Raw genomic sequence first — 15,156 nt, forward strand, 5'->3', positions numbered from 1 at the left:
TCCTAAATTTAATAAGAAAAAATTTTGAAATAAAGGCTATAAACTTTCTTTTAATTAATATTTCATTATTTTAATGAAATTTTTCCTTAGTATTGTGTAAATTGCACATCCTAAAATCTAAGTTGCGTAATCTTTAATACCACATAACTATGTTTTTCAGAGTACTAAATAAGAAGCTCATATGAAAGATGTTTTTCATCATTAAATATTACATTGACTTGGCCTAAAGCGGAGCCATATACACGAAACTCGAGGTTCACATACATAGAAAAAAATATTGTCTTTGGAATCTATATGTTACGAAGCGGAATTGTTACAATATTTAAGACAAATTTCTTCAAAACAAAAAAATTTTGATAAAAAAATTGTATAATCCTTGTGTTGGTGGAAATACAGTGAAACCACCAACGCATCTTATATTTTACATTTATTTATATTTTTTATTTTATTTAAGTTAAAAATCAATATATTTTTGTTATTTTCCATTTCTTTTAATTCATAAAAAAGTACATTTACATTTCTTCACTATTTCATTAACATACAGATTAATATATATATCCAACTTGAATTACATATTAACACACTTATTAATATATTTATATATATGTAAAATTTGAATGACATATTAACATACTGATTAATATATATACATATGTTTGCTGGAACAAATGCAATTGTTTTGTTTGAAAGCTACAATGTTTGCTCAGTTGCTGCCAGGTTCGATCAAACGGTTTGATCGAACATTGTTGCTCTCAGTGCATTCTTGTATACGAACAATGTTTGCATGCATTGAATGGACTTGCGCTTAAATTGTTGTTGCTTTGTAGATTAATGTTTCAATATTTTTTTCATATTCCAATATTTTTATAGCGGTTCGCAGAGTTTTGACTCAATTTAAATTTTTGCAACATGGTTTCATCCAACATTGTTTGCTTCAATTCACTCTCTCTGTTTTTGGCAGTGGACGAGACAACAACCAGCAGCGCTAAGTAGCTTTACAAACTAACAATTTCTGTTCTTTTCATTTCAGCAAATTTGTTCTTGAACATATGTATATACCTACATGTATATACATGAATAAAATAAATTTGTGACCAAAATTCATTGAATTTTGATGAAATTTTTCTTTGCATGTGTATTGGGAATTGAAAGTTTTTTATCGGTTTTATTTTTCTGAAAAACGAAAATTCTTTGACATAATTATTTGGTGCCGAAACCCGGGAATCTCGTTCCATTTTTTCTATTTGATAAATCATTGGCTAGGATTCCAACACGTGTAGGCTTATTTGGTGAAAATTTGTTGTGTGACCAAGTGAATTTATTGGAAAATTTGTGCACGTTAAATAAATAATTATGAGTTCGCTCGAAGTTTTAATAATTAATCAAAGGGACACATTGCAATTGCTTGTGAAATATGCAAAACGATTTGAAAAGAAAGCAAAAAGCGAGAAAACTCATGGTTATTTGAACACTTTAGCACAACGAGTTGACGAAATTTTCAATAAATTTGAGGACCAACATGATAAAATTGTGAGTGTAATTCGCGATACGTCGCTAGACGTGGACGATGTTCCTTATATGAAGGAAGATGTTTATTTCGATTTTACGGAAAAATATTTGGAATTTAAAGGTCGAATTATTGACGCTTTACCGGAAAATTCGATAACTAATTCTCCATTGGCGAGCACTTTTGTTGCCCCTAGTAATCGTACTGATGCCGCTATTATTTCTGATTCACGTTTGCCAAAAATTAATTTACCGAAGTTTTCTGGAGAATACGTTGAATGGGTACCATTTCGCGACATGTATTGTTCCTTGGTCCACAACAATGGATCGCTAAATAGGGTTCAGAAATTTTATTATTTGAAGGGAACACTTTCGGGCGAAGCCGCTAGCCTTATTAAGACCATCCCGGTCACTGAAGCTAATTATGACTCGGCATGGGAAGTTTTGGAATCTAGATACCATAACAGGAGAATGCTTGTTGGGAATCTAGTTTCCAAACTTTTTAATATACCGAAATCCGATGGGGGTTGCCAGTCAATTAGGGTTTTGCTAGATTTCGCCAGGGAATGTCTTTCCTCTTTGGGGAATTTAGACATAGACACTTCCAATTGGGATCCCATTCTTGTTCATTTGTTGGTGCAAAAACTTGATTTGCAGACAAGGAAAGAATGGGAAAATTCTTTGAAATCGAGTACCAATTTGCCTTCACGTAGTGAATTATTTACATTTCTTGATAGAACATTCCGTACTTTGGAGTCATTGGGAAATGAGTTTTCCTCCTCATCAGCTTCGAAGTCTCACTCGAAATTTTCGAAATCCACAAAGAATTCTAACTCGTTCAAAAAGACTTCTTGTCACACTGGAAAAATTTCGAGACAGACTCCGACTGAGTGTATTTATTGCGGAAAGTCCCATTCTATTTCAAAATGCTATAAATTTTTAGCATTATCTGTGCATGGCAGAAATGAATTTCTGTCCGATAAATCAATTTGCCGCAATTGTCTTTCGGTTGGACATGACCAAAACAATTGTGGTTCACCCTTTCGTTGCGTTATTTGCAAACAAAAGCACCATTCTGTTTTACATGCTGATGGTTTATCGGGACAGGTTTTTTCAGCGGAACCGTTGGTTTCATCTACTTCGAATTCTGACACCAATCCTTCCAATCGATTTACGACACATAACGCGAATGTAATTCGATCAGTGTTGTTGTACACGATACGATTGCATGTTTGCACGAATCGTGGCACATTTCCTTTAAGGGCCCTTTTAGATCCCGGCTCTCAGGGATGTTTGATTTCCGAATCGGCGGTACAGCTGATGGGCCTTAAGAGGACCAAATCTCACTGCACTGTTGTGGGCATAGGTGATGGTAGTGGGAGCGTCTCTAAATTTATGGTGGACATTGAATTGTTTTCGAGGAGAAACATATCAGTACTTTCATGTACTGCGCTAGTCCTTACCAAGTTATCATCGTATACGCCTGATGCCTGTGCAAAGAGCATTTCTATGCCTGACATCAGTGAGGATGATTTGGCGGATCCGCGTTTTTATGATTCTGATCCCATTGATTTGATTCTAGGTTCAGATGTGTGTTTCGAGGTGAAAATTCCGTCCCAGTCTTTCATACATAATGGTATGTTTTTCCAAAATACTCACTTCGGTTGGGTATTTTCTGGATCGGATAGAAGCTTATCTACCCATAGGCTTCATATACATCACGTCAATTTGGACGCCATATTACGTTCTTTCTGGGAACAGGAGGAAATATGCTCCGATAGAGACATGTCAAATGAGGAATTGGCTTGTGAATCTTATTTTGTTGACACCACAAATCAGACTGAAACTGGACGATATATGGTGAAATTGCCATTTAAATCCATTCTATCTGATGGTTCAAGTCCAGAAATTCAAAACAATATTTTGAATGCATTTAGACGATTGCGTCAGTTGGAAATTTCATTTTCCAGAAGACCAGAATTCGCTCAAAGTTATAAAAACTTTATGAGTGAATACGAGTCATTAGGTCATATGACTAGAATTGGTCATTATCCTGATCATGTCCGTCGGGACTCATATTTTTTACCGCATCATGGTATTTTCAAGGAGCAGAGTACTACTACCAAACTCCGCGTGGTGTTTGATGGCAGTAGTCATAGCCAAGGCCACAAGTCACTCAATGAGGAACTTGCCGCTGGACCTGCTCTTCAGAATGATATCTCATCCATTTTAACAAAATGGCGGAGACATAGGATTGCCTTTGGAGCAGACATAGAAAAGATGTTCCGCCAAATCGATGTTCATCCAGAACATCGAAAATATCAGCAGATATTATGGCGGGCAAATCCTTTTGAAGATATTTCAATTTTCGAGTTGAATACAGTCACTTATGGTACCACCAGTGCACCATATTTGGCTATTCGTGTTTTACAAAAACTTGCTGAGGATTACAGATCCCATTTTCCAAGCGCTGCTGAGGTTTTAATGTCAGAGTCATATGTTGATGACATTATTTCCGGGTCTGATAATCTCTCAGATGCAAGTAAATTACAAAAGGATTTGTGTGCCCTTTTAAATAAGGGTGGCTGCAATTTACGGAAATGGGTTACGAATTCGCAAGAGCTTCTTGCTGCAATACCCTTTGATTGCAGAGACCCATCGATTTCCATTGATTTCGATCGAAACAACAATGTTGTCAAAACGCTAGGTATTCAATGGAATACAAGCGATGACACATTTTCGATCAGGGTTAACTTTGATGAGCGAGAATCTTTCTCGAAAAGATCTATCCTTTCAGAGTCGGCAAGAATTTACGACCCTCTGGGGCTATTGACTCCGTCTACAGTTGTCTCGAAGACTATATTCAAGAGGCTCTGGGAGGATAGCATTGATTGGGATTCTAAGATTCCAAATGATATTGAGAGGGATTGGATAAATCATCGATCTTCACTAAAGGATTTATCAAGCCTCAAAGTCCCAAGGTGGATTGGCTGGTCTCCAAATTCTGTCGTGGAGCTCCATTGTTTTTGTGATGCTTCCTCTGTGGCATATGCGGCAGTAGTTTATGCACGAATTTTGACTCCAGGTGGTATTCGAGTTTCTATTTTGCAGGCAAAATCGAAAGTTGCACCAGTTAAGACAGTTTCGATACCACGTCTCGAACTATGTGCTGCTAAGCTTTTAGCATTATTGGTTCAAAATGTTAAAGAGTCACTAAAAAATTTACCTATAGAGACCACTTACTTTTGGAGTGATAGCTCAACAGTTTTGAGCTGGATCAGAAAGTCTCCGTCCCATTGGACAGTTTATGTGGCGAATAGAGTGGCGGACATTCAAAGACTTAGCGACCCTTTTCAATGGAGGTATGTACCGACGTCGCTTAATCCCGCTGACTGTGCGTCACGGGGAATTTCTGGCACGGAACTTTTGAATAATGACACTTGGTGGTTTGGCCCAAGATTTTTGAGGGAATCCACGGATTCGTGGCCTCGTAATTTACCTCAATTTAATACTACGGAGGAGCAGAGAACGAAAATTTCGACTCATGCTTTGAACGAAAAAACCTATCCTGAGATTTTTTTGAGATACTCGAAATTTAACAATTTGATTCGTAGCTTCTCATTATGCTATCGATTCATATATAATTGTAGAAAGCCTGATGCGAGGCGCACAGGAGTTTTAACGTCCACTGAGATAAATGATACACTTTACAGAATTTTGAAAGTTGCTCAAAAAGTTGATTTTCCTATAGAAATTGAGCAGCTTTTAAAAAATCGTCCCATTAGGAGTAGTTCACTACTGAAACTCATGCCCTTTCTCGATACATATGGTCTAATACGGGTAGGTGGCAGGCTGCAAAACTCTAGTTTTGACTATGATATTAAGCACCCCATTATTTTGTCGAAAAATAACCCCCTGTCTAGACTAATAATAACGGATTCGCACGAAAAAACTCTACATGGTGGAATTACATTGACAATGTCATATGTTAACCGCAGGTACTGGATCTTATCTGGTAACCAGTTGGCAAAGTCAATTATCCACAAATGTATGAGGTGCTTCCGACAATCTGCGAAAACGGCTCAACAAATAATGGGTAATTTGCCTTCTGTTCGTTTGAACGCCACTAGACCTTTCAAACACAGTGGGGTGGACTTTGCAGGCCCCATTATGTTAAAAATTTCCACTATCAGATCTGCTGTTGTTACAAAAGGATATATTTGCCTGTTTGTTTGCATGGTTACGAAAGCCCTTCATTTGGAAGCAGTTTCAGATTTGAGCACTAGCGCTTTTCTAGCTGCGTTTAAAAGATTTGTGTCACGTCGAGGTGGCTGCACCGATATATACTCGGACTGTGGTACCAACTTCGTAGGAGCATCAAAGGAACTACAGGTGCTCCACAATAGGTCACAGAAATCTTTACCAGAAGAGCTACGACATGCGCTAAGTAATGATGGTACGACTTGGCATTTTATTCCGCCAGCTTCTCCTAATTTTGGAGGATTATGGGAAGCTGGCGTAAAGTCTGTCAAATATCATTTAAAACGAGTGGTACGTGACAGACTTCTTAGTTTTGAAGAATTGTCCACATTGTTGTGTCAAATAGAAAGTATCCTGAACTCCAGGCCACTATGTCCACTATCACCGGACCCAGCTGACTTCGATGCACTTACCCCAGCTCATTTTCTGATTGGCGAGCCCACAAATTGCATTCAAGATGAGACTTTGCTTGACGTCAATATAAACCGGCTGACTAGATGGAAATGCATTGAAAAAATCAAGCAACATTTTTGGAAACGCTGGCATAGTGAGTACCTCAACCGTCTCCAATCGCGTCCCAAATGGCTAAAGCAAAGTGAAAATGCTAAAGTCGGAGACTTAGTATTGGTTGCTGATGAACGTATTGGACCGGGACAGTGGCTACTTGGCCGAATTAAAGAAATCCATCCTGGAGGAGATGGTAGAACAAGGGTTGTATCAGTTTCTACTAAAAACAAAATCTTAAAAAGACCTATTTCTAAAATATCTTTTCTTCCAGCTAACAATCATATCAACTGATAATCACAAAATCATTTCGTGTCATACCGCCAGCATCAATTATATCATCATCACATCAACTGCAAATACATGATTTCATCTTCATCATCAACAAACATTTTCAAATTTCATCAGTATTCCACTTTGCCATATGTCCACGAATGGAGCCTACACCATAGCGCTGTGAGTCGGAGCACAGCGGAGCCAAGCTCGACTAAAGTACTCCCAACGGTAGGCCAATCTGGACTATATTCATCAGACTTAAGAACATCCGTTCTTTAGGGGGGAGAATGTTGGTGGAAATACAGTGAAACCACCAACGCATCTTATATTTTACATTTATTTATATTTTTTATTTTATTTAAGTTAAAAATCAATATATTTTTGTTATTTTCCATTTCTTTTAATTCATAAAAAAGTACATTTACATTTCTTCACTATTTCATTAACATACAGATTAATATATATATCCAACTTGAATTACATATTAACACACTTATTAATATATTTATATATATGTAAAATTTGAATGACATATTAACATACTGATTAATATATATACATATGTTTGCTGGAACAAATGCAATTGTTTTGTTTGAAAGCTACAATGTTTGCTCAGTTGCTGCCAGGTTCGATCAAACGGTTTGATCGAACATTGTTGCTCTCAGTGCATTCTTGTATACGAACAATGTTTGCATGCATTGAATGGACTTGCGCTTAAATTGTTGTTGCTTTGTAGATTAATGTTTCAATATTTTTTTCATATTCCAATATTTTTATAGCGGTTCGCAGAGTTTTGACTCAATTTAAATTTTTGCAACATGGTTTCATCCAACATTGTTTGCTTCAATTCACTCTCTCTGTTTTTGGCAGTGGACGAGACAACAACCAGCAGCGCTAAGTAGCTTTACAAACTAACAATTTCTGTTCTTTTCATTTCAGCAAATTTGTTCTTGAACATATGTATATACCTACATGTATATACATGAATAAAATAAATTTGTGACCAAAATTCATTGAATTTTGATGAAATTTTTCTTTGCATGTGTATTGGGAATTGAAAGTTTTTTATCGGTTTTATTTTTCTGAAAAACGAAAATTCTTTGACACCTTGCTTTAAAAATGCTTTTTTTGCACTATTATCTTTTTTAGAAAATTTTCTTAAAATTTTGTTTCTATAGACAATTTTGTCAAAATTTTATTTCTATAGAAAATTTCGTCAAAATTTTATTTCTATTGAAAATTTTGTCAAAATTTTATTTTTATAGAAAAGTTTGTCAAAATGTTATTTTAATAGAAAATTTTTTTTTCAAAATTTTATTTTAATAGAAATTTTTTCCCAAAATTTTATTTCTTTAGAAAATTTTGTCAAAATTTTATTTCTATAAAAAAAATTTATTAAATTTTTATTTCTATAGATAATTTTGTCAAAATTGTATTTCTATAGACAATTTTGTCAAAATTTTATTTCTATAGAAAATGCTGTCAAAATTATTTTTCTATAAAAAATGTTGTCAAAATTATATTTCTATCGAAAATGTTGTCAAAATTTTATTTCAATAGAAAATTTTGTCAAAATTTTATTTCTATAGAAAATTTTGTCAAAATTTTATTTCTATAGAAAATTTTGTCAAAATCTTATTTCTGTAGAAAATTCTGTCCAAATTTTATTTCTATAGACAATTTTGTCAAAATTTTATTTCTATAGAAAATGTTGTCAAAATTATATTTCTATAAAAACTGATGTCAAAGTTATATTTCTAACAAAAATGTTGTCAAAATTTTATTTCTATAGAAAATTTTGTCAAAATTTTATTTCTATAGAAAATGTTCTCAAAATTATATTTCTATAGAAGATGTTGTCAAAATTTTATTTCTGTAGAAAATTTTGCCAAAATTTTATTTCTATAGAAAATGTTGTCAAAATTATATTTCTATAAAAAACGACGTCAAAGTTATATTTCTAACGAAAATGTTGTCAAAATTTTATTTCTATAGAAAATGTTGTCAAAATTTTATTTCTATAGAAAATTTTGTCAAAATTTTATTGCTATAGAAAATTTTGTCAAAAATTTATTTTAATAGAAAATTTTGTAAAAATTTTATTTCTATAGAAGATTTTGTTAACATTTTATTTCTATAGAAAATTTTGTCAACATTTTATTTCTATAGGAATTTTGTCAAAATTTTGTTTCTATAGAAAATGTTGTCAAAATTTTATTCCTATAGAAAATTTTGTAAAAATTTTATTTCTATAGAAAATGTTCTCAAAATTTTATTTGTATAGAAAATTTTGTCAAAATTTTATTTTAATAGAAAATTTTGTCAAAATTTTATTTCTATAGAAAATGTTGTCAAAATGTTATTTCTATAGAAAATGTTCTCAAAATTATATTTCTATAGAAGATGTTGTCAAAATTTTATTTCTGTAGAAAATTTTGCCAAAATTTTATTTCTATAGAAAATGTTTTCAAAATTATATTTCTATAAAAAACGACGTCAAAGTTATATTTCTAACGAAAATGTTGTCAAAATTTTATTTCTATAGAAAATGTTGTCAAAATTTTATTTCTATAGAAAATTCTGTCAAAAATTTATTTCTATTGAAAATTTTGTCAAAATGTTATTTCTATAGAAAATTTTGTCAAAATCTTATTTCTGTAAAAAATTCTGTCAAAATTTTATTTCTATAGAAAATTTTGTCAAAATGTTATTTCTATAGAAAATTTTGTCAAAATTTTATTTCTATAGAAAATGTTGTCAAAATTATATTTCTATAAAAAATGTTGTCATAGTTATATTTCTATCGAAAATGTTGTCAAATTTTTATTTCTATAGAAAATGTTGTCAAAATTTTATTTCTATAGAAAATTTTGTCAAAATTTTATTTCTATAGAAAATTTTGTCAAAATTTTATTTCTATAGAAAATTTTGTCAACATTTTATTTCTATAGAAATTTTGTCAAAATTTTATTTCTATAGAAAATTTTGTCAAAATTTTATTTCTGTAGAAAATTCTGTCAAAATTTTATTTCTATAGAAAATTTTGTCAAAATCTTATTTCTATAGAAAATTTTGTCAAAATTTTATTTCTGTAGAAAATTTTGTCAAAATTTTATTTCTATAGAAAATTTTGTCAAAATTTTATTTGTATAGAAAATGTTCTCAAAATTTTATTTCTATAGAAGATTTTGTCAAAATTTTATTTCTATAGAAAATTTTGTCAAAATCTTATTTCTGTAAAAAATTCTGTCAAAATTTTATTTCTATAGAAAATTTTGTCAAAATGTTATTTCTATAGAAGATTATGTCAAAATTATATTTCTATAAAAAATGTTGTCATAGTTATATTTCTATAAAAAATGTTGTCATGGTTATATTTCTATCGAAAATGTTGTCAAAATTGTATTTCTATAAAAAATGTTGTCATAGTTATATTTCTATCGAAAATGTTGTCAAAATTTTATTTCTATAGAAAATGTTGTCAAAATTTTATTTCTATAGAAAATTTTGTCAACATTTTATTTCTATAGAAATTTTGTCAAAATTTTATTTCTATAGAAAATGTTCTCAAAATTATATTTCTATAGAGAATGTTGTCAAAATTTTGTTTCTATAGAAAATGTTGTCAAAATTTTATTCCTATAGAAAATTTTGTAAAAATTTTATTTCTATAGAAAATGTTCTCAAAATTTTATTTGTATAGAAAATTTTGTCAAAATTTTATTTTAATAGAAAATTTTGTCAAAATTTTATTTCTATAGAAAATGTTGTCAAAATGTTATTTCTATAGAAAATGTTCTCAAAATTATATTTCTATAGAAGATGTTGTCAAAATTTTATTTCTGTAGAAAATTTTGCCAAAATTTTATTTCTATAGAAAATGTTGTCAAAATTATATTTCTATAAAAAACGACGTCAAAGTTATATTTCTAACGAAAATGTTGTCAAAATTTTATTTCTATAGAAAATGTTGTCAAAATTTTATTTCTATAGAAAATTCTGTCAAAAATTTATTTCTATTGAAAATTTTGTCAAAATTTTATTTCTATAGAAAATTTTGTCAAAATCTTATTTCTGTAAAAAATTCTGTCAAAATTTTATTTCTATAGAAAATTTTGTCAAAATGTTATTTCTATAGAAAATTTTGTCAAAATTTTATTTCTATAGAAAATGTTGTCAAAATTATATTTCTATAAAAAATGTTGTCATAGTTATATTTCTATCGAAAATGTTGTCAAATTTTTATTTCTATAGAAAATGTTGTCAAAATTTTATTTCTATAGAGAATGTTGTCAAAATTTTATTTCTATAGAAAATTTTGTCAAAATTTTATTTCTATAGAAAATTTTGTCAACATTTTATTTCTATAGAAATTTTGTCAAAATTTTATTTCTATAGAAAATTTTGTCAAAATTTTATTTCTGTAGAAAATTCTGTCAAAATTTTATTTCTATAGAAAATTTTGTCAAAATCTTATTTCTATAGAAAATTTTGTCAAAATTTTATTTCTGTAGAAAATTTTGTCAAAATTTTATTTCTATAGAAAATTTTGTCAAAATTTTATTTGTATAGAAAATGTTCTCAAAATTTTATTTCTATAGAAGATTTTGTCAAAATTTTATTTCTATAGAAAATTTTGTCAAAATCTTATTTCTGTAAAAAATTCTGTCAAAATTTTATTTCTATAGAAAATTTTGTCAAAATGTTATTTCTATAGAAGATTTTGTCAAAATTATATTTCTATAAAAAATGTTGTCATAGTTATATTTCTATAAAAAATGTTGTCATGGTTATATTTCTATCGAAAATGTTGTCAAATTTTTATTTCTATAGAAAATTTTGTCAAAATTTTATTTCTATAGAAAATTTTGTCAAAATTTTATTTCTATAGAAAATGTTCTCAAAATTTTATTTCTATTGAAGATTTTGTCAAAATTTTATTTCTATAGAAAATTTTGTCAAAATCTTATTTCTGTAAAAAATTCTGTCAAAATTTTATTTCTATAGAAAATTTTGTCAAAATGTTATTTCTATAGAAGATTTTGTCAAAATTATATTTCTATAAAAAATGTTGTCATAGTTATATTTCTATAAAAAATGTTGTCATGGTTATATTTCTATCGAAAATGTTGTCAAAATTGTATTTCTATAAAAAATGTTGTCATAGTTATATTTCTATCGAAAATGTTGTCAAAGTTTTATTTCTATAGAAGATGTTGTCAAAATTTTATTTCTATAGAAAATTTTGTCAACATTTTATTTCTATAGAAATTTTGTCAAAATTTTATTTCTATAGAAAATGTTCTCAAAATTATATTTCTATAGAGAATGTTGTCAAAATTTTATTTCTATAGAAAATTTTGTCAAAATTTTATTGCTATAGAAAATTTTGTCAAAAATTTATTTTAATAGAAAATTTTGTAAAAATTTTATTTCTATAGAAGATTTTGTTAACACTTTATTTCTATACAAAATTTTGTCAACATTTTATTTCTATAGGAATATTGTCAAAATTTTGTTTCTATAGAAAATGTTGTCAAAATTTTATTCCTATAGAAAATTTTGTAAAAATTTTATTTCTATAGAAAATGTTCTCAAAATTTTATTTGTATAGAAAATTTTGTCAAAATTTTATTTTAATAGAAAATTTTGTCAAAATTTTATTTTAATAGAAAATTTTGTCAAAATTTTATTTCTATAGAAAATGTTGTCAAAATGTTATTTCTATAGAAAATGTTCTCAAAATTATATTTCTATAGAAGATGTTGTCAAAATTTTATTTCTGTAGAAAATTTTGCCAAAATTTTATTTCTATAGAAAATGTTGTCAAAATTATATTTCTATAAAAAACGACGTCAAAGTTATATTTCTAACGAAAATGTTGTCAAAATTTTATTTCTATAGAAAATGTTGTCAAAATTTTATTTCTATAGAAAATTCTGTCAAAAATTTATTTCTATTGAAAATTTTGTCAAAATTTTATTTCTATAGAAAATTTTGTCAAAATCTTATTTCTGTAAAAAATTCTGTCAAAATTTTATTTCTATAGAAAATGTTGTCAAAATTATATTTCTATAAAAAATGTTGTCATAGTTATATTTCTATCGAAAATGTTGTCAAATTTTTATTTCTATAGAAAATGTTGTCAAAATTTTATTTCTATAGAAAATTTTGTCAAAATTTTATTTCTATAGAAAATTTTGTCAAAATTTTATTTCTATAGAAAATTTTGTCAACATTTTATTTCTATAGAAATTTTGTCAAAATTTTATTTCTATAGAAAATTTTGTCAAAATTTTATTTCTGTAGAAAATTCTGTCAAAATTTTATTTCTATAGAAAATTTTGTCAAAATCTTATTTCTATAGAAAATTTTGTCAAAATTTTATTTCTGTAGAAAATTTTGTCAAAATTTTATTTCTATAGAAAATTTTGTCAAAATTTTATTTGTATAGAAAATGTTCTAAAAATTTTATTTCTATAGAAGATTTTGTCAAAATTTTATTTCTATAGAAAATTTTGTCAAAATCTTATTTCTGTAAAAAATTCTGTCAAAATTTTATTTCTATAGAAAATTTTGTCAAAATGTTATTTCTATAGAAAATTTTGTCAAAATTTTATTTCTATAGAAAATGTTGTCAAAATTATATTTCTATAAAAAATGTTGTCATAGTTATATTTCTATCGAAAATGTTGTCAAATTTTTATTTCTATAGAAAATGTTGTCAAAATTTTATTTCTATAGAAAATTTTGTCAAAATTTTATTTCTATAGAAAATTTTGGCAAAATTTTATTTCTATAGAAAATTTTGTCAACATTTTATTTCTATAGAAATTTTGTCAAAATTTTATTTCTATAGAAAATTTTGTCAAAATTTTATTTCTGTAGAAAATTCTGTCAAAATTTTATTTCTATAGAAAATTTTGTCAAAATCTTATTTCTATAGAAAATTTTGTCAAAATTTTATTTCTGTAGAAAATTTTGTCAAAATTTTATTTCTATAGAAAATTTTGTCAAAATTTTATTTGTATAGAAAATGTTCTCAAAATTTTATTTCTATAGAAGATTTTGTCAAAATTTTATTTCTATAGAAAATTTTGTCAAAATCTTATTTCTGTAAAAAATTCTGTCAAAATTTTATTTCTATAGAAAATTTTGTCAAAATGTTATTTCTATAGAAGATTTTGTCAAAATTATATTTCTATAAAAAATGTTGTCATAGTTATATTTCTATAAAAAATGTTGTCATGGTTATAATTCTATCGAAAATGTTGTCAAAATTTTATTTCTATAAAAAATGTTGTCATAGTTATATTTCTATCGAAAATGTTTTCAAAATTTTATTTCTATAGAAAATGTTGTCAAAATTTTATTTCTATAGAAAATTTTGTCAACATTTTATTTCTATAGAAATTTTGTCAAAATTTTATTTCTATAGAAAATTTTGTCAAAATTTTATTTCTATAGAAAATTCTGTCAAAATTTTATTTCGATAGAAAATTTTGTCAAAATCTTATTTCTGTAAAAAATTCTGTCAAAATTTTATTTCTATAGAAAATTTTGTCAAAATGTTATTTCTATAGAAGATTTTGTCAAAATTATATTTCTATAAAAAATGTTGTCATAGTTATATTTCTATAAAAAATGTTGTCATGGTTATATTTCTATCGAAAATGTTGTCAAAATTTTATTTCTATAAAAAATGTTGTCATAGTTATATTTCTATCGAAAATGTTGTCAAAATTTTATTTCTATAGAAAATGTTGTCAAAATTTTATTTCTATAGAAAATTTTGTCAACATTTTATTTCTATAGAAATTTTGTCAAAATTTTATTTCTATAGAAAATTTTGTCAAAATTTTATTTCTATAGAAAATTCTGTCAAAATTTTATTTCTATAGAAAATTTTGTCAAAATCTTATTTCTATAGAAAATTTTGTCAAAATTTTATTTCCGTAGAAAATTTTGTCAAAATTTTATTTCTATAGAAAATGTTCTCAAAATTTTATTTGTATAGAAAATTTTGTCAAAATTTTATTTCTATAGAAGATTTTGTCAACATTTTATTTCTATAGAAATTTTGTCAAAATTTTGTTTCTATAGAAAATTTTGTCAAAATTTTATAATAAAAAAAAATTTGTCAAAATTTTATTTCTATAGAAAATTTTGTCAACATTTTATTTCTATAGAAAATGTTCTCAAAATTCGATTTCTATAGAAAATGTTCTCAAAATTATATTTCTATAGAAAATGTTCTCAAAATTATATTTCTATAGAGAATGTTGTCAACATTTTATTTTACTAGAAAATTTTGTCAACATTTTATTTCTATAGAAAATTTTGTCAAAATTTTATTTCTATAGAAAATTTTGCCAACATTTTATTTCTATAGAAAATTTTACTAAAATTTTATTTCTATAGAAAATTTTGTCAAAATTTTATTTCTTTAGAAAATTTTGTCAACATTTTATTTCTATAGAAAATTTTGTCATAATTTTATTTCTATATAAAAGTTTGTCAAAATTTTATTTCTATAGAAAATTTCACCAAAATTTTATTTCTATAGTAAATTTTGCCAAATCTACCAAAACATCAAGAATTGTACCAAAA

General features: G+C 27.0%; 1 protein-coding gene across 1 annotated transcript; it reads left to right on the plus strand.

The window, feature by feature from the left end:
* Positions 1-1,353: 1,353 nt before the first annotated feature.
* Positions 1,354-6,637, plus strand: LOC142235960 (uncharacterized). The gene is made up of 2 exons (XM_075307210.1): positions 1,354-6,477; positions 6,545-6,637. The coding sequence occupies exons 1-2, from the start codon at positions 1,354-1,356 to the stop codon at positions 6,635-6,637; spliced, it is 5,217 nt and encodes a 1,738-aa protein (XP_075163325.1).
* The last annotated feature ends 8,519 nt before the right edge of the window (positions 6,638-15,156 follow it).

This window comes from Haematobia irritans, chromosome 4 (genome assembly GCF_050003625.1).
Source record: "Haematobia irritans isolate KBUSLIRL chromosome 4, ASM5000362v1, whole genome shotgun sequence".
NCBI lineage: Eukaryota > Metazoa > Arthropoda > Insecta > Diptera > Muscidae > Haematobia > Haematobia irritans.

Excerpts from the sequence above, each read along its gene's own strand:
- LOC142235960 (XM_075307210.1), top strand. The coding sequence starts at position 1,354 with ATGAGTTCGCTCGAAGTTTTAATAATTAATCAAAGGGACACATTGCAA. Across the intron at positions 6,478-6,544 it reads GAGGAGATGGTAGAACAAGG|CTAACAATCATATCAACTGA; the intron begins GTTGTATCAGTT and ends CTTTTCTTCCAG.